The sequence below is a fragment of the Macrosteles quadrilineatus genome, unplaced genomic scaffold (assembly GCF_028750875.1).
Source record: "Macrosteles quadrilineatus isolate MER2022 unplaced genomic scaffold, UCM_ALF_1.0 Scaffold_2__2_contigs__length_208266976, whole genome shotgun sequence".
Lineage (NCBI taxonomy): Eukaryota > Metazoa > Arthropoda > Insecta > Hemiptera > Cicadellidae > Macrosteles > Macrosteles quadrilineatus.
Window position 1 is genome coordinate 90883292 of NW_026542595.1, and position 19184 is coordinate 90902475.

The 19184-nt window shown below is 32.7% G+C and overlaps 1 protein-coding gene across 1 annotated transcript; it reads left to right on the plus strand.

Moving 5' to 3' along the window:
- Positions 1-16062: 16062 nt before the first annotated feature.
- LOC128984580 (uncharacterized protein K02A2.6-like) lies at positions 16063-17682 on the plus strand. The gene has a single exon (XM_054403919.1). It carries the CDS (start codon positions 16063-16065, stop codon positions 17680-17682), a length of 1620 nt encoding a protein of 539 aa, XP_054259894.1.
- The last annotated feature ends 1502 nt before the right edge of the window (positions 17683-19184 follow it).

The following is a 19184-nucleotide window of genomic DNA, read 5'->3' on the forward strand; positions in this document are numbered from 1 at the left end:
TTTCCAGGTGTTGTAATCTTGATTTTTGGAGTTTTATTTTTGATTCCAGTGATGCCATAATGATAATGAATTTTCAAATTTTGGTAGACATAAAATAAATTTTGATGAATAAAATTTCAGTGATATAGATACAAGTGTTTTGATATGTTGCTGTTCCGGCTCGATTTAGGACCAATAATGTTAATGATAGATAGTATGAGTGATTAGTTTTTACAAAATAAAAGAGATGAAAAACAATTGATGGTTTATTAACATGGATGAGAACAAAACTGATAAAAAGTAAACAAAAAAGTAAATAGATCATAAATACTTAGGTATCCATTTAGATAGGAAGTTAACTTGGAAAACACACATTTGGAGAAAACGGCAACAACTAAATTTAAAATCTAATCAGTTAAATTGGCTCATCGGAAGAAAATCAAAACTTAGTCTAGAAAATAAATTATTGCTATATAAAACTATATTGAAACCAATCTGGACATATGGAGTGCAACTATGGGGCTCAGCAAATACTTCTAATATAGAAATTCTCGAAAGATACCAATCGACAATGCTGAGGAAGATAACAAATGCACCATGGTATGTCAGCAATAGGACACTACATCAAGACCTTAAGATGCCTACAGTTAAGGACGAAATCATGACCATAAGTGAACGATATATTACGAAATTGGAATCTCATCAAAATCATTTAGCTCTTAACTTATTAAACAACGTGGATACAATTTACAGACTTAAGAGGCCATCAATTCTCGACCTGCCCTACAGATTTTTGTAAAGTGTTTTTATTGAAAAATTTGTTGTTGAGAGTGCTTAACAGCTATTTTTAATGTTCCAAAGTCAATTTTTCGTATTACATAGTATTTACTTATTGTTCAATATATAATAGAACAGATTGTAAAGTAAATAAAAAAAAAAAAAACAATTAATAACATATGATTTTATCCTCAAATGGCAGGCAGTTGATAGTATACATAGAGTACTTCTAACACTCGGTAATCAGATTAATGGTTCGAATAAAAATGTTATTTATTTATTTTTAAATGTCATGGGTGCTTTAGTTGTTTCATATTAAATTGTTAGTTCAATGTTCTGGCTATGTAGGCTAAATAAATACCATAACTATTATGGGACAATTCCCATGTTATTTTAATGGAGAAAAAGATAACTGGTGTAGTTTGATTATTTATATTTTAATCAAATTTATTTACTTCATCCTCTTCAAATAAAACTACTCCCAAACACTGTTCCATTCCACTTAGCAGCAAATCAAAGTACTTGTCAAATCTAATGTTACTCAAATATGGAATAAGTATGACTTGTTTATGAAAATATTTGACTCAAAATCCTATCGAATTGAAATTTGCTTAGTCTGCAGGTTTTCTGCGGCGCGCGTAGGTATTTGCCAAACGAAAGATTAGTCGCTGAACCAACCACAATGCGTAGGAATTATTGCTGACTAGGTTTTGACATTAGATCGTTATCCAACTGTTATGAATACTCGAGCACAGTCATGTGTTACAGGTGATGTATAAGTAGGCTATTAGTGTCATTGTTGCCACCAGATTGCTGTAGTAGTTGTTACTTATCGCCCGAGCAAGTGTGTAACGACAAAGGTTACCAAAGTCAAGCTTAAATAGATTATGTCATCATATAAGATTATTTTGAGCCATAATCTATATGGCTCAAAATAATCTTATATGATTTAAATTAATTAGGTTTGATTTTTAACATTTAAAAGGTATTTTTCAGTGGAGGTGAGCTGATCAGAAGTGAAATAATTCAAACTTACGTCAATCAGAATCAAAACGAAATATGTCAAATGGAACTGATTCGAACGTAAAGGATTAAAAGTAGAATTTTTAAACAGAAAATGTGATAATTAACAGACAAATATTTATATATGATTTGTAGTGCATTTTAAATTATACTACATTTACACTACAGGGAAATTTCGTTTGTAGTCCCAGTGCATGCACTGCGTAAACCCTATTGGATAAATTTTATATTTTGATGTGAATTAAACTTGTAAAAAGATTTGTGAATATGATAGCCTTACACATTTTGTTTGTGGTACGCACACAATTTAAAAAACGATGTACATAGTTGACAATTTTAGTAGCACTGATTTATCTGAATTAATATGAGCTTGAGTAAAACTTTCGATTCTAAATGTATCTTTTGAATTAACACTTCAATAAGAATAAAGCGAAATATGTCAAATGGAACTGATTCGAACGTAAATGGATTAAAAGTAGAATTTTAGAACAGAAAATGTGATAATTAACAGACAAATATTTACATATGATTTGTAGTGCATTTTAAATTATACTACATTTACACTACAGGGAAATTTCGTTTGTAGTCCCAGTGCGTGCACTGCGTAAACCCTATTGGATAAATTTAAAATTTTGATGTGAATTTAACTTGTGAAAAGATTTGTGAATATGATAACACAATTTAAAAAGCAAATAGTTGACAATTTTAGTAGCACTGATTTATCTTAATTAATATGAGCTTGAATAAAACTTTCGATTTTAAATGTATCTCTTAGTTAACACTAGGTTTAGCAACTTAAATAGTAGGAACACAACTTTCTAAAGCACCTTGAATATGTATGCATTTGATTGCTATGAATTGAACGGGAATAAAACATTCTTGAAAGATTTTATAGATCAGTAAATTAGTGAATTTTTAAGTACTCATGATAAAACTATTAATATGATTTTTTTTTTTATTTGGCTTCATTTATATACGAGTATGATCAGTTTACATCAGTAACAAATATTTATTCACCGATGGGTAGAACTTGTTTTCTTACCCATAACACTTTAAAGTACGTGAATAAAATTTGTACATTTAATCCTCAATCACAACCCAAAGGTAATAGAGCGGAGGCTGGCGTTTACCCCCCCTCCCCCCCCCGTGGGAATTTTCGACATATACATTTTTTGGTTTGTATTGACATGTACTTTAAGGTTTTAGGTGTTTGCCACTTGTGAATTACAGCATGTTCCGGAAAACACGAAAATATCATGAATATATATTTAAAAAAAATGGTTTTTTTTAGTGAGTTCGTTTGGCTCTACAACCCGACCGATTTTCATGATTGAGGTCTCAAATTGAAGGTATTAACGCACAGATTTCACATCAAGCATCGGCATATAGTTGCTTACAGTCCCACTCGGCTTATACGTAAACAAAATTTTTTCCCGTGTATTTCTTATGGGAGTTAAATTTGGTTTTTCTTTTCCGAGTTCGTTTGGCTCTTCTACCCACCCGATTTTCGTCATCGAGGTCTCAAATTGAAGGTATGCACGCACAGATTTCACATCAAGCATCAGTATATATTTATCAACAGTCCCACTCGGCTTATATGTAAATTAAATTTACCCCCCATGTATTTCTAAAGGGAGTTAAATTTGTTTTTTTTCTTTTCCGAGTTTCTTTGGCTCTTCTACACGTCCGATCTTCATGATTGAGGTCTTAAATTGGTAGTATGCCTACATATATTTCACATCAAGCATCATCGTATATTTATCTACTTTATTACTCGACCAAAAAACATAGGTTTGATATATTTTTTAATTCGTAGTTCAATTTAAATTGTACAGTATTTTACCATTTGTAATTATATAACCCTATATATTTTTGTCTAAGAACCTTCAGTGAAATACCGGCTTGCATTTAAGATATTAGTTATTCAAATCGGACGGTTTTCAAGCAAACGCAAGGTGAACATCCAACATAAAAAAAAAATTATAAGGTTTTTCTATGATTGAATATCAATAGCTTCAGTATTGTTTAATTTTTTTTTTATATGTTTTAGTTTCAAAATAATCAGTCAATTATAGGCTTTAATTTGAGCTATTGATCGTTTGATTGTTTGAATCGGTTAAGTTTAAGAAACTGTATTACACAATCAAAAATAATCAATTTGATTATTTCTCGGATATGATATTTATTTTAACGCCGCAGTGCAGCATGGGTCGTTTAGTATAGATTTTTTAGTTTGTTTTGATTAGATTAGTTGATTCCTGTGCGTAGGACGGGCCCACAGCAAGTTAAATCTTAAAAATGCAAGTATGGTGAAGTCATCAGATTGTTTTCAGTGGCATGCAAGCAAATGAAATGAAACGAAGTGAGCAAAGTATTTTGCAAGTACTGTACTTGATGCTTTTGAACAATGCATTATTCTGCTTGAAGTTGAAAACTGTGATCAGAATTCCTAGATGGTCTGTTTATCAGCTGGAGGACCTGTACCCGAATCGGTGGAAGACAATTTACTCAATGTAGATAATCTAGGGAAAGCTGCATGCAAACAGATTAGTTGAGATATGAGCAATAAAAAATATTTTTCTGGAGTTTTACTGCTGTCCCAAGAACGTGATATTAACCTTGAGAAGCTGATGACATACCCATTAGATCCAGTACCATGGGCATCAGCCACTGTCGATGGATGCCCAACCAAAACAGAAAAGGCCAAACTGCTCCATGCTTTGGAGAACAAGGGTATAGACGAACCTCTCAAGATTGAATAATGTATGTATGTAATTGACGGTATGGCTTACTTTTCGGTTCTTACTAATATTCCAGAAACCTCTGGTGAACTAGCACAGATTGCCTTCAGCAGTTTTCCGAAACTCAGCAGGGTATACTTTATTGTGGATACCTATTTAGATGTAACTATTAAAACATTGAAAGAGAGAAGAGGATATGGAGAAACGTTCTTAATGAGATGTCCAAAATCAAGATCCCACGGGATTGGAAAAAAATCCTAGCTAATGGTAAAAATAAAGAACAATGGGCTAACATGCTAAATAATGAATGGTCTCAGCACAAATAAAATTCAAACAAGCTTCAATACACGTTTCTAGGTAATGTAAGGTTGTTTTTGGTGATATTTTGAAATTCACCCCCCACCCGCAAACAGGGTTGAAATTTTTTAAATGGCAACCCATATCAATCGGCACATTATTTTAAAGAGAATTAAAAAAATAAAATTTTTGCCGCAAATCCGATTTTGATACGAGGAAAACGAAGTTTTAGACGTTAATTTTACTGGAATCTTACATTCCAGTAAAATTTACGTCTAAAATGTCTCAAATAAAATTTATTTAATTTAATTAGAATCTCTTAAAATTGCTTTCCTAGAGGTACTCTTTAAATCTAATGTTATTTAAATAGATTTAATTGAAAATCAATTCAGGCCAATTTGAAATCCGCATTGCCTGCAGGTTTGCTGCAGCGGGGGTATTTTTTTAACTTTTTTATTTTCATTTGAAGCCTTTGAATATATACTGAAGAAGTCCATAAAAAAATATTTCACCAGTAATTAACGTCCCCTTATGTAATTTTAATAAAACGGTTTTTAAATTGAACAGTTTTTCTTTATTTTCCGGAATACGCTGTAATTTAAAAGAGGCAAACAACTGAATTCTTAATCTGGTAGGTAATACCAACAAAAAAAAGTATAAGTCATAAATTCCCACGGGGGGGGAGGGTTTCATATTGGTGGCTCATGGTCTATAAGATTAACGAACCAAGGCAATGACCTCATAAAACTTTTAATTATAAACGGAAGATGTTCATCTATAGGTTGTGAGACGAACTGAACTTATATAAATCAGGCAATCTACCGATAATCTTGAAGTCACTAGTCGCTTATGAAGTGTTTATCGGGTGCACCCATTCGATAACTTTTAGCACCTCATTAGTTATTATTGCTACCGAATGAATTCTAATATTTATGATGTTTTCATTCAGCTATGCGGTATTAAATCATGCTATATTTGAGCATTGAAACCAATTATGTTTGTTCTAACAATTTAAATTCTTGTCTACTGTATCTCAACTACATGACAGCAAGGTCTAGCTTCAAACACTAAAATTAAGTTCGAAGGTCCACTGTTATAGTTTGATAATATTTATTTAGGGTTTGGTAAAAGTTTTAAACATAAAAGTTGGTTGTTCCACAGTTGATTATATTGTATGAGGAGCGTGACCTTAAACATTACACGAACAGAGTAGGTATTTTAGTATCATAAATCGTAAATTACACAAAAGTCTCTTGGCGGACATAGCCAAGAGGCGATAAATCAGGGACCTTGCTTGACTAATAAATTGTTACTCTTTAGGTCAGAAACTCTAACCTTTTGATAATAGTTACAAAATATGTATTTCGTAGAGTTATAAAGCCTGTAAAATAAAAATAAAGTAGCTCAGACAATCAATATATACACAATAAAAATGATTTCTTAGATAATAAACAAGATATTTTTTTACTTTGAATTTCACTAATTTTATATCTAAAAAATATATATCATTTTTCTATCAGGGATTTCTCAAATAAACTATGTCAGGATTTCACGTGCATTATTTGTTTTCGAATGATGTAAATAAACATTGGCAAAAACATTGACATAAATCAAACGTTAAAAAAAAAATGTTAATTAATGTTTGCTCACTGGTTATACTAGTTTTATGATATTTGCGTTGTTCAGTTTGTGAGCTAGTTTCTCTAATTCAGTTCTTGAACTAGTTTTCTAGTTCAGTTCTACAGTTTTGTATAAAAGACCATCATATCAAATATTTTGGTAACAAATATAGTACTAGTAATGTTATAGTGAATTACATTTATTTAGTGATTCGAAAATCTATTTTTGGTTTATATTAATTCTGTTATATAAAAAAAATATATTACTAAAACAACTATATAAAATATATATAAGATTTCCCAGAGAGGATAGTTATCGTGAGAGGGCAGACATAAAAAGCAGTTATTTTCTTATCTTGCTCCATAATAAGTATAAATGCAGTGAGTCTTCACCACAAGATATAAGTTATTTCCCCGGCGACCACGTTATTACAAATGATGCCATTATGTGGAAAATATTGCGGCATTTTTGTAAATCTTATTGTGTTCGTGACTTCGAGATTGCTCTAATCTAAAATGCAATGTTTTCATCTCCAAAGTTCGTGCTGGTAAACAGTTTTACGCAGATCAAACGTGTATTTTAAAAAATTACTTTCAAAAATGTTTTTAAAATATTATTATATGGTATATTCTAAATCAGCGTAATACGTTTTATTAGTTATAGGTATAGTAAACAAAAGTACGTCTGATAACACTTGTAACATACAGGGTAATAATTAAATCATATGACGACTTTATAACTTTAAAACGAAAAAAGTTATCACAATCAAGTTTGGCATATAATTACTGGTAATAATAAGATACATTTTTGTTTACATGATGATTTAATGTGTCTTATGGGGGACGGCCCATAGGAAGTAAGTTCTACTTATTAGTAGAACTCAATGCTACAGATTTGAGCTCAAAAATACCTATAAGTAAATGGCAGCCATTTAAAAATTGAAAATGGCAGATTGAAGACATCTTTGAACGGCTGCCATTTTTTACTCGGTTGTCTGTTTGTGGTACGGTTTTCGGTTTCAACAAGACCTTTAATCGAAAGTACATACCAACCTATGCTTACCTTTAAGATTCCGTCCCCCATAGGTGATATCCGATCAACATGTACACAAAAAAATAGCTTACTATTACCAGTAATGATATTCAAACTTTTGTTGTGATATTTCTTTTCATTTTAAAGTAATAAAGTCGTCCTAAGACTTAATTTTCACCCTGTATATTTACACTTCTACTGTTATGAACATTGTATATTACGTATTTTATTTGACTAATTATGGTAAAAAGGTACCTTGTCAGAATATCCTTGGCATGTTTTGTAGGGTCGAAATTTAACTTGCTACATGTTTCGGTGGTTCTTCAGTGCCACCATTGTCAGGCACACAAAAGGATCCACTTTTTGTATTCTATTCACTATCCGTATTTAATATACTAATCCATATGGTGTTTCAGAAATAGCTACAAATATTTTAAGATAATGACGGTAAAAAAAATTAAAGGTATACTTACTAAATAACAGGATTCATACTTTTGCCAAAGAATTTAAATACACCTTTTCGTCATACTACAGCAAAAACAGCCGTTTTGAATGCATGCGTTTAAGGAAATGCACCCGCAGTAACATTTTACTCTCTAGGGAGTAAAATGGTTGGCATATCTAGTACACTGCCACAATTGTTCCTAGTGTTCCCTACATCCATTATGTTCGCTACATTGTATGGGGACGCGTTAAAAACCGGTTGAGTAGTATTTGCGCCGAGTAGTATTTGCGCCGCGTAGCACCAGCGCCGCGCCAGCTAATTAAATGAGGGTTAGCAGTTTTGACAGGTTAACAAAGGCGGAACCAATCAACTGCACTAATATGATTATTGAGGACGTAGTTCCTACCACATTTTACATTCAGCGTAAAGTGGGTGCATGCAGTCACCTCGTGACCCGTGCTAATGGTTACACATACATAACTTTAAATCTAATAACTGCAAAATTGATGCCACCAAAAATATCTGCAAATATTGTTCACTGGTTGACAACAATACACAGTAAACTCCGCCGTTTCAGTATAAAGGCTACATAAAACCAATTAATTACCAATAACTCAAAAGAGAGGAAATTACGAAAAAAATTAGTTTGTTTATGTTCCATGTTTGGCAGTACTGTATACATCGCGGTTCGTGAAGCCTGGGAGTTGAGACGGGCTTATATCAATTTAAGTTTATCTTAAGTCTAGAAATACAAGTACATATTACGTTTACAAAATAACTCTCTAAAACGTGTAGTGGCAATTACCACAAAGATACCTCACTTTAGGCGTTTTTTCCCATAAGAATAACATGGAGATAATTTTTTAGCCACTAATTCCAAAAATCCTGATATTTGCCTGCATATCCCTACATATAATCCTCATATACTATATTCGGAATCAAGCGAAAAAGCTAATTCTTTCATTTACTGACCCATTAAATGTAAAGTACAGTAGGTATAATATAGTAATATGACCTCACTTTAGGCACTTTTTCTCCATAAAAATAACATGGGTGAGTTTTTTAGCCATTTTCTAATGACCCTGCTTTCGGCCTATACAAGCCCATGTAAATGTTCAATACTATTATACAACTCAATAAACATTACAAATCACCATCCATTCCCACGAATATTTTAAAAATCATCAACTTGACAGTGCGAGGTTTGCACGTGAACTCGGGCGTGCTCCCGGCCTATGCTTATCGCTTCTCGTACGATTTTGATTAAATTTGGCATGAATGTGTAAGGTTGAATCACCTTGATTAAGTTTACGAACCACCAATATCGGAATGAAACCTGTTTGTTGTTATTTACCTACACATATAGGTATAATATAAATAAATTAACGATACTAACGTCTTCTGTACCATAATGTCCCTATAGGAAGTAGCTATTACCGTATGTGGCACCGTAAGACCTAGGCCCGTGACGAATTTACTTTTCCATTTTGTATAGATTTATATACGTCCGTGAACGCGATAACTTGAGTAATTTTAGTTTGCTTGTTTATGGATATATTTTGATCAAACTTTCAAATTTATTTATTTTATACTAAGCTATTTATATTTTACTAAAACTCCACTTTAATAGTTTCATTGTAGCAGCTAACCTAGGTACTCGTTAAACCTAATTTTATTTACATACATTCAATTGAAAATCAATTCAGACAAATGGAAATTCACTTAGTTGGCAGGTTTGCTGCGGCGGGGGTATTGTCTGTTTAGTTAAGTGTTATCATGACATAATGTAGGCTACAGAATTGTAGTAGACGAAATGATTGAAAATTGAGCCCTTCTTTGTGGATTCTACGATGTTCATTCTGCTAAATTCTACTCAAAACTGATAATGACAACACCATTGAGTGACCAAAGGTAACATAAGGGAGTGGGTTACTACGAAAGGTATGGGGATATATACTGTACCCCTAGCAAATCCCCCTAATACCAATATGACGAGCTGTTTGCATTCCACATAGCACCGCAGACTATCCTGGTGCAACTATTTTCTAAAAATTTCATAGGAAAACAAAAGTCCCCCTTTCTCCTAAATTAGTAATGTGATAAGTAGAAAATATCTAATGGTCATAATAATTATAGCTCAGGAAAAATATCTATACTAACTCAATACTGCATGTGGTGGTATACAAGTGTTTCATCATTTTTTTGTGCAACAGTGCATAACTATTACAAGTTAATTAGGAGTATGGAAAACGACACTATTTACAAGCAACTCGGTCAAGTAATGTGTAAGTAATTATGACCCTCGTCACTTCTGCATCATTGAACTAATCAAACTCCGCGGCGCTGGAAGCACGATTTAATCCGCGGCGCAAATGCTACTCGGCGCAACTGCTACTACACGTTAAAGACCGTAAGTTATGTAGGCCCTAAATAAATCCGATCCATTTAGATCTTTTATGAACATGTAAAAAAAATTGGTTGTATAAAAAATATCTGTAGATGAAAGCTTCCTCGATCCAAAAGATCACATCTACAGATGAAATGTGATTTGCTCAGTATCTCGGCCACATAACGTGCTCTGACATCTGGGATGATGTTCCTCAGTTTCATTCACTCTAAACTGGTGTAATAGATCGGATATTTTAGATCACCCAGTAAGCTTTTTGGTTACGAATCATATAAACTACGTTTTAAAACATTCGTCAAATCTGCACATTGTATATTTATTTATCGGATGGAGATCAGTGTTTGGATTGCTTGTTCTTTCTCTCATATTTTTTTATTTACTATAAAAGTCGTTTAAGCAATCATTAAAACTTGTCTAGTTAATGTTTTACTGTTTTCCTTAATACTCAACTCTTATTAACACGTTTGCTTGGATTGAAATAGCTGATTCGTCTAATTGATTGACAATAGATAGCCTCAGAATATATTTTATTTTTTGCTATTCTTACGTGTTCGATCATATTTAACAACCTGACAAGCATACTTTGATGTCAATGCTAAATTCAATAAACAGATTTAATTTTCCCTAAAAGTTAATTAGGGTTTATCACAATTTGTCAATATAGTGGATTTTTCACCATAATGGATCAATTTAAATTTTTTTATTTTTTACAATGTTATAAACAAATGATAGGCAGCCCAAAAAAATTATTTTCAATCGTGTTTTGTAAGTTTTTTTTACTTCTATTTAATCTACAATATTTATAAACATCGTATTAAATCATATTTAATTCTTTTGGTGCTAATGTATTGGCTTTACACTTGTTCTGAAGTGGAACACGCTTTCAAAAGATATTTGTGGCAACTGCATAATAACGGTTGTAGTATCTCTATTTGTTATCAACAACATTGCATACATTTGTTATCAAAAACTTTACCATAGAAGAGAATAATGAATGTACTATTTTACATGTTTATCACATGAGTGACACAAAAACATTTAATATGACGAAAGTAAATACAATTTCTGTAAAAGTTGTGGGTTTATTTATTAAAATTTACTTAACAACAACCTACGTTGAACTATGATAGCACAAGGAAAATCCTAAACGCGAAATACGAAAATGGCTATACAACTTTGTACGGTACATGAACTTTTGAAAAATATCAGCTAATTAGGTCCTAAAAATATTTGAACGTTTAAAGTACGGATAAATAAATATACGTAACCTTACTTCGAATTATTATTTTTAGAAAAAAATTACTAAACGAAAACTATTATTGCAAAGCATAATGCATTTCTCAGTAAAAAAGAAAATCTAAACACCAAGTTCATTCACACGATTTAAAGTGGCTGTTGAAACTGCAATCTACAAATCAACAGTAACAGAATGTACAACATTGACAGCTGCAAATGCAACACTTGATCCCCTTGGCGAAGGACAAACGTTGTGTCATTAACTGAATGACCGGTGCTGCATTTGCTATTTAGTAACCTGACAGACCACTTAGTCCACCAGCCTAACTGGGGAGTAGGGCAACTGTGTGTGTGTAATTTATATACTAAGGTTCAGTTTATCTAAAAAAATTAACAACTATGTGTTATTAGGCTATACAGCAAAATTTAACTTATCCTATAATATTTTGTTCAATCCTATCGTTGTATACAATTCTTATTCCGATGCCTGATTGAAAAGGAACGTTGAAAGACAGAATTGACGGTGTCATGCATACTAATGTGGACATAATTTTACTTAATACAACATAATACTCATACAACTTAATAACTTAATTACTTAATACTCATACAACTTATAGTTTCGTAAAAAGTGCCATAGTAAAAAATCTAAACTTGAACACAACTTTAATTCTCTTTCCATCCAATTAAACAGAAATCATACTGCAATAACATGTACAACATAACTATATCCATCTCTAACAGATTCTATCAGCCAAAAGCAACATGCCTTGAAAGCTTGAATCACCTTGAATTATTCCAAAGTCTTTGCGTTTATTGTAAATGTTAATTTAATTTGTTACACGTTTTTAATCAAGACTTTCAAAGGCATAACTGTAAATCACTTACGCAGAACATCTCCCATGTTGGTCAAGTTTTACGGCGTATTGAATGAGACGTATGGACATGTTTTTGCTGCAGAAACGTCCCATTTGTCTTCCTTCCCAGAACATTAGGGTTCTTATCGACAAGTCAAAGTGTTAGGGAAAAGTTCTTGAAACAATCTGAATATCCACTTCAGGGTATACTTCATCCTTTCATGTGTGCGTTAGATAAGAAAAATCAATAATACAGGTTAATAGGAAGTTACTAGGTTAACTTATGTTTTAAGCAATTCAATCAACAAATCTCTAACTTAAAATATTTCACTATATTTTTAGTATTAATTTATACACTATTTAACAAAGATTGCTTGTTAAAAGCTAGTTAACAGTTGGAGGACCGGTGGCTCAGTTGGTAGCGCCACGGACTTCGGTCCCAAGGCAGCGATGTCTTGGGTACGGATCTTGGCAATTGCCACTAATTTTTGTCAGAACAGTTCACTCTTGTATTGTAACGACAAAGTCTTGTAGTTTTATGATTAGTTTTACTACGCTATGTATCGCCAATTATTTACTCAGTTACGAGTAGAAGAAGACTTTACACGATTATCTTTTGTTACATTGTTGGTATTCAACCTTAACAAAAAACATTTTAAGATGATAAGCATCTTTAGGCCTACTACTATTATAAGAAATATTTCCTTTAAAATGTTTTTAATCTCTATGATTATTTTAAGTGTACCAGAAGAAATGTTAATTTGTAAAACTATAGCAAGTTACATTTATTTAGTCATTCGTTGATTTGTTAACCATTTATAAAAAAAATGCATTAATTGATTTTTGTAACATGCATTAATGAATGTGTTACATCCTAAATGTCTATCTTTACTTATTTACTTAAATTTATTCTATAACTATTATCAGCTGGTTATAATGTTTACATGTTCACTTTGTTTTTAATATGTGTTGAATAAAGTTGGTTAAAATTGTACCTTGATAAATACATTTATTATTTGTTCTAAATACATACAGAACAATTTGGCGACGATGGAGGTGAGTACAAGTAATTCAAATACCTCTCAAAACATTCAAATGATTAACTCAGCATTGATTGGGCCCTTCAATGAAAGATATGAAACATGGGAAATGTATATGGAAAGACTAGAGATATCATTCATTTATAACAACATTTCGGAAGATAAAAAGAAAATTACGTTACTTCACTGTATTGGATCAGACACTTACAGTAAACTTAGGGATATATTGCATCCTGTATCACCTATAACTAAATCCTATGCTGAATTAGTTCAAACTCTTAATTCACATTTTACACCGAAACCAAATGAAGTATCAGAGACATTCAAATTTCATTGTAGACATCAATATGAAGGAGAAAACATTTCTGAATTTTCATTGGATCTTAGAAAGTTGTCTAGATATTGTAATTTCGGCACATTTCTGTCAAAAGCCCTGAGAAATCAATTCATACTCGGACTAAGGGATGAAAAAATACAGACAAGATTAATTACTCTAAGTGACAGTGATTTGAGTTTTGAAAAAGCTGTAGACATGGCTCAAGTAATTGAAAAGGCTCAAAACGATTCAATAACAATCCAATCAAAATTCAATCATGAAAACAATGAATTGCCGGTTAACTTTAATGTTGTACAACAGAAAAGTTTTCAAAAACCTAAAAACAGTACCAATATTAAACAATGTTACCGTTGTGGAGAGTTACATGAATACATATCTGAATGCAAACACAAAAATACAACATGTAACTTCTGTAAAAAAATAGGGCATCTAGCAAAGATTTGTTTTAGGAATCCTAATGCACCTATCAAATTGCAAAGACAAAATAAGACTACATTTAACACTACTTCAAGAAATGTAAAACAAATAACAGACTCGTTCGAAGATCAAAATGAAATATTTCTACAACAAAATATGAACAATTCTGTTGGATCCCTCTATAAGGAAACTAATGTTATTGACATTTGTTCTATGAATACCTCAGAAGATAAATTTAGGAAAATTATGTTAAACATAAAAATAAATGGGAAACCTATTCCGTTTGAACTAGATACATGAGCAGGAGTATCTTTGATGTCAAAAAGTAACTTTTCCAAGTTTTTTCCTAAACACAGACCTTTAATGAATCCAGACATAATCTTAAGAGATTTCAACAAAAATGAATTTGTTCCATTGGGTAAAACCATTGTTCAGGTTGGTTACGGTAACCAAACCAAATATCTTCCATTGTATATAGTCGATGGTAATAGAGATACGATATTTGGTAGGGAATGGCTGAGATCCATTAAAATAAATTGGTCAGACATACATAACGTTCACGGAGCTGACTTGGATAGAGTTAAACACTCAAATCCCAAAGTACACAATATTTTAATGGAATTTAAATCCATATTTGAACCAAGAGTTGGACGTTTCAAAGGGGGAGAAGCACTTCTTAACTTAAAGCCTGACACTACACCAGTTTTTAAAAAAGCTAGACCACTACCTTATGCTTTGTTACCAAAAGTTAGTGCAGAAATCGACAGACTAGAAAAAGAAGGTATAATTACAAAGGTGAATCAGAGTTCTTGGGCTACTCCAGTTGTACCGATTATGAAGGCAAATGGGAATATCAGACTGTGTGGAGACTACAAAGTAACCCTCAATCCCCATTTGGTAATACCAGAACACAACATGCCCCGCATTGATGATATTTTGGCCAGAATGGGTAATTCGACTAAATTTACAAAGATTGATATATCTGAAGCTTACCTACACATGCCAGTGAAAGAAGAATACAGAGAATTACTCACAATCAATACACATAAAGGTCTATATCGAGTAAATCGTCTACCATTCGGAATTGCAAGTGCACCTGCTATTTGGCAATCAGCAATGGAAAATATTCTACAAGGTATTGATGGTGTTGATGTTTTCTTTGACGATGTCAAAATAACAGCCCACAGTGATGAAGAACATTTGAAAAGACTCCGTGCTGTATTAAATCGGTTCAAAGACAACGATTTACACATTAATGTTTCTAAATCTCAATTCCTTGTACCAGAGATTGACTTTCTTGGTTACCATGTCTCGTCAAAGGGAATAAGTAAAAGTAAACATATTACTGAAGCAATAAGAAACCTGAAGAGACCAAGTAATGTGAAAGAAGTTAGACAAATCCTTGGTTTGATAAGTTACTATCGAAAGTTTATTCCAAACTTAAGTGAAAAGATGCAAGCCATTATTAATCTCACAAGAGCTAATGTACCTTTTAATTGGACTGAAGAATGTGAACATGATTTTCAATTGGTGAAGGAGGAAATGATGTCAGAGAATATACTATGCCATTTTGACCCACACTTACCACTCATTCTAGCAACAGATGCTAGTCAATCTGGAATTTCGGCAATTCTTTCTCATGTGTTTCCGGATGGAAACGAAAGACCTGTTGCATTTGCTTCCAAAACACTATCACAAACACAAAAACAGTACAGTGTCATACAAAAAGAAGCCCTGGCAATTTATTTTGGAGTTAAACACTTTTACCAATACCTTTATGGACGTCATTTCACCCTAGTTACAGACCACAAACCCCTGGTATCTATATTTGGACCGAAAAATAGAATACCACTTATGGCCGCAACAAGACAACAACATTATGCTATATTCCTTCAGGCATTTTCATTTGACATAAAGTATAAATCAACCAAAGACAATGTTAATGCTGATGCACTTTCAAGACTACCTAAAAATGTTGAAGAAGCTGCTGTTATTGACTCAGCCGATGTTCATGAAATAGAACAAATCTACACTTTACCTGTCACAGCTGAAGAAATAGCAAAAAATACACAATCTGATCCAGATCTTAGAGATATTTATCAATCACTAATCAGAGGGGAGCCAATCCATCACCCGATGTCTTCTAACGAACAAGAATGGTCAATTCAGCTTGGATGCTTATTAAAAGGGAATCGTGTCGTGATTCCCAAACAACTTCGTGCAAGAATTTTGAAAGAACTTCATGAGGCTCATGTGGGTATAGTTCGCATGAAGGGACTAGCTCGTTCGTATGTTTGGTGGCCTAAAATTGATGCAGACATTGAGAATATGACCTTAAACTGTTTGGGATGTCAACGAGTACAGCATGAATCACCCAAAGCACCAGTTCACCATTGGGAATATCCTTCAAGGCCTATGCAAAGAATTCATGTTGATTTTGCTGGACCATTTTATGGCCATTATTTTCTCCTAATTGTGGATGCCTACAGTAAATGGCCAGAAATTGTAACACTTACAACCATAAATTCACATAAAACTATTGAGGCTTTGCGTAAATTCTTCGGCTCCTTTGGAATCCCTGACATATTAGTGTCAGACAACGGAAGGCAATTTGTTTCATTAGAGTTTGAAAAATTTCTTAAATCAAATGGAATTAGACACAAGAGATCAGCACCTTACCATCCTGCTACTAATGGTCAAGTAGAACGCTATGTGCAAGACTTGAAAGATACCATCAGAGCCATGCACTTTGAGGAAGGCTCTATCGAAATAAAACTGCAGAGATATTTAATGGCCTATCGAAGAGCTCCACATAGTACTACAGGACAATCTCCTTCACATCTCTTTATTGGACGTCAAATTCGATCAAGACTTGACTTATTGTATCCTGATTTGTCACAAAAAATGAACCAGAAGTTTGACACAGACTGTGACAGGCAAAAGTCCTTTAAAGCTCAAGACCGTGACAGGCAAAAGTCCTTTAAAGCTCAAGACCCTGTCGCCTACCGCCTCTATGGAACCTGCAACAAATGGGGGTTTGGAAAGATCAACAAAAAAGAAGGACCAAGAAATTATGAAATAACCACAAGCAGTGGCCCAATCAGACGACATCAAGACCAAATTAGACGCTCAGGGAGGGACTTGTGTGAATTTTCATTAAGGAATGAGCAAAATCAAGTATTCATACCAACAAATTTTGGAGAAGTCAGAGAGGAACCAACCGAAAACCACGCAAAAAATTATCACAACATTAATCCAGAGGCCAATGATCCCAACATACCAGATGATCCAGAGACCAGTAACAACATGTCAGATGTTCCAGTGGCACCAGAGACCAGTAACAACATGTCAGATGTTCCAGTGGCACCAGAGACCAGTAACAACATGTCAGATGTTCCAGTGGCACCAGCTTCCGCTATGACAGTGAGACGATCAAAACGGACACATAAACCCGTCGATAGACTTAACTTATGAAACTCACTAAGAAGGGGAGGTGTTACATCCTAAATGTCTATCTTTACTTATTTACTTAAATTTATTCTATAACTATTATCAGCTGGTTATAATGTTTACATGTTCACTTTGTTTTTAATATGTGTTGAATAAAGTTGGTTAAAATTGTACCTTGATAAATACATTTATTATTTGTTCTAAATACATACAGAACAGAATGAACCACAGAAATCCTTTCAGTTATGTTAAAACAAGTTTATACATCATGTTATTAATAAACTACGAAAAATATACATTTTGGCATAATTTCGGTAATAGAAAAAATACCTATCTAAACAATCTTTTTCTATATATCCGTACTTCAGCTGATTCCCGTAATAACAAATTACTACTGTGCTCACAAATACAATGTCGAAAACACAACTCCCAACGCACTTGGAGTCTACACTTTTTAGTTCACAAGTTTGTGGGAATTAGTATATACATTCTCGGCTAAACCTTAAGAAATCACTCGTTTGTCAACAATTATTGTATTATTATTATTATTTATTGCACAATCTCTAGTTAAAATTTACATTCAAACACGTTATTTGTTTATATATATTTTTTTTTATTACTCGATTACCTGAAAACTTTTCTTTTCGTACACCTAAATGGCAAACAAAGAACGGCTGCTCAAAGATGTTTTTATTAAAACATTGTTCTTAAATTATGGTTTTTATACAGATTAGATAGAACATAATTTCGGCAAATGAATAACCAATACGTTTATGAAAACTTTGGGGCTTTGTACGGTAAAATTACTAGGTTTGATGTTTGTTTTTCGACATATTCCTCTTTGTGAACAACAAATCTAAGGTAATTAATGGTAGTTTTATCTTTTGATCAAACATTTTTAATGAGCAGATTAATAATTACAATATATTTGCAGTGTTAATTTAAAAACTTTGGTTTTTCAGAGTTATTAATTACAAACCACCCCTGTCAAAATACTGAAAACAACTTTTAATTATTTTTACCCCGAGATCCTTTAAAAACATGTTTAGATCTGGTTATTATCCCATTCCTTCTCTTAACATTGCGAAACATCATAAACTGCAAACTGTTTTTTACGTTAATGTTTCCACCTACCTTCTTTTGTCTATATAGGTTATATATTGTAAAAATAACTTAGTTCGCTGAACTATATTTTATTTGGAGGAATATGGAATATTGTATCACATGAAATATTATACAGGGTGTCCTGTAACTCTCTGGACACTTGTATATAGCGTTATTCCTTAGGTCAAGACAAACACATGTCACCATAGGAACATGGGTCTGTGGTGTCTAGTTTACCGACTGTCAGTATTTTTGGGTTTTTTTACAAAAAACCTACTAACTCCTAAACGGTTTGAGATACAGCTGTGATATTTTGCTAAAAAGTTCACCTTATTATGACCTATTATCGTTAGAAATTATTCTAAAAAATCATTAACCGTTTAAAAATGGCGGCCATTTAAAATTTTTGATGCCAAATTTCA

What these genes read in the sequence shown, in the direction of transcription:
- LOC128984580 (XM_054403919.1), top strand. Translation starts at nt 16,063, where the DNA reads ATGGCCGCAACAAGACAACAACATTATGCTATATTCCTTCAGGCATTT.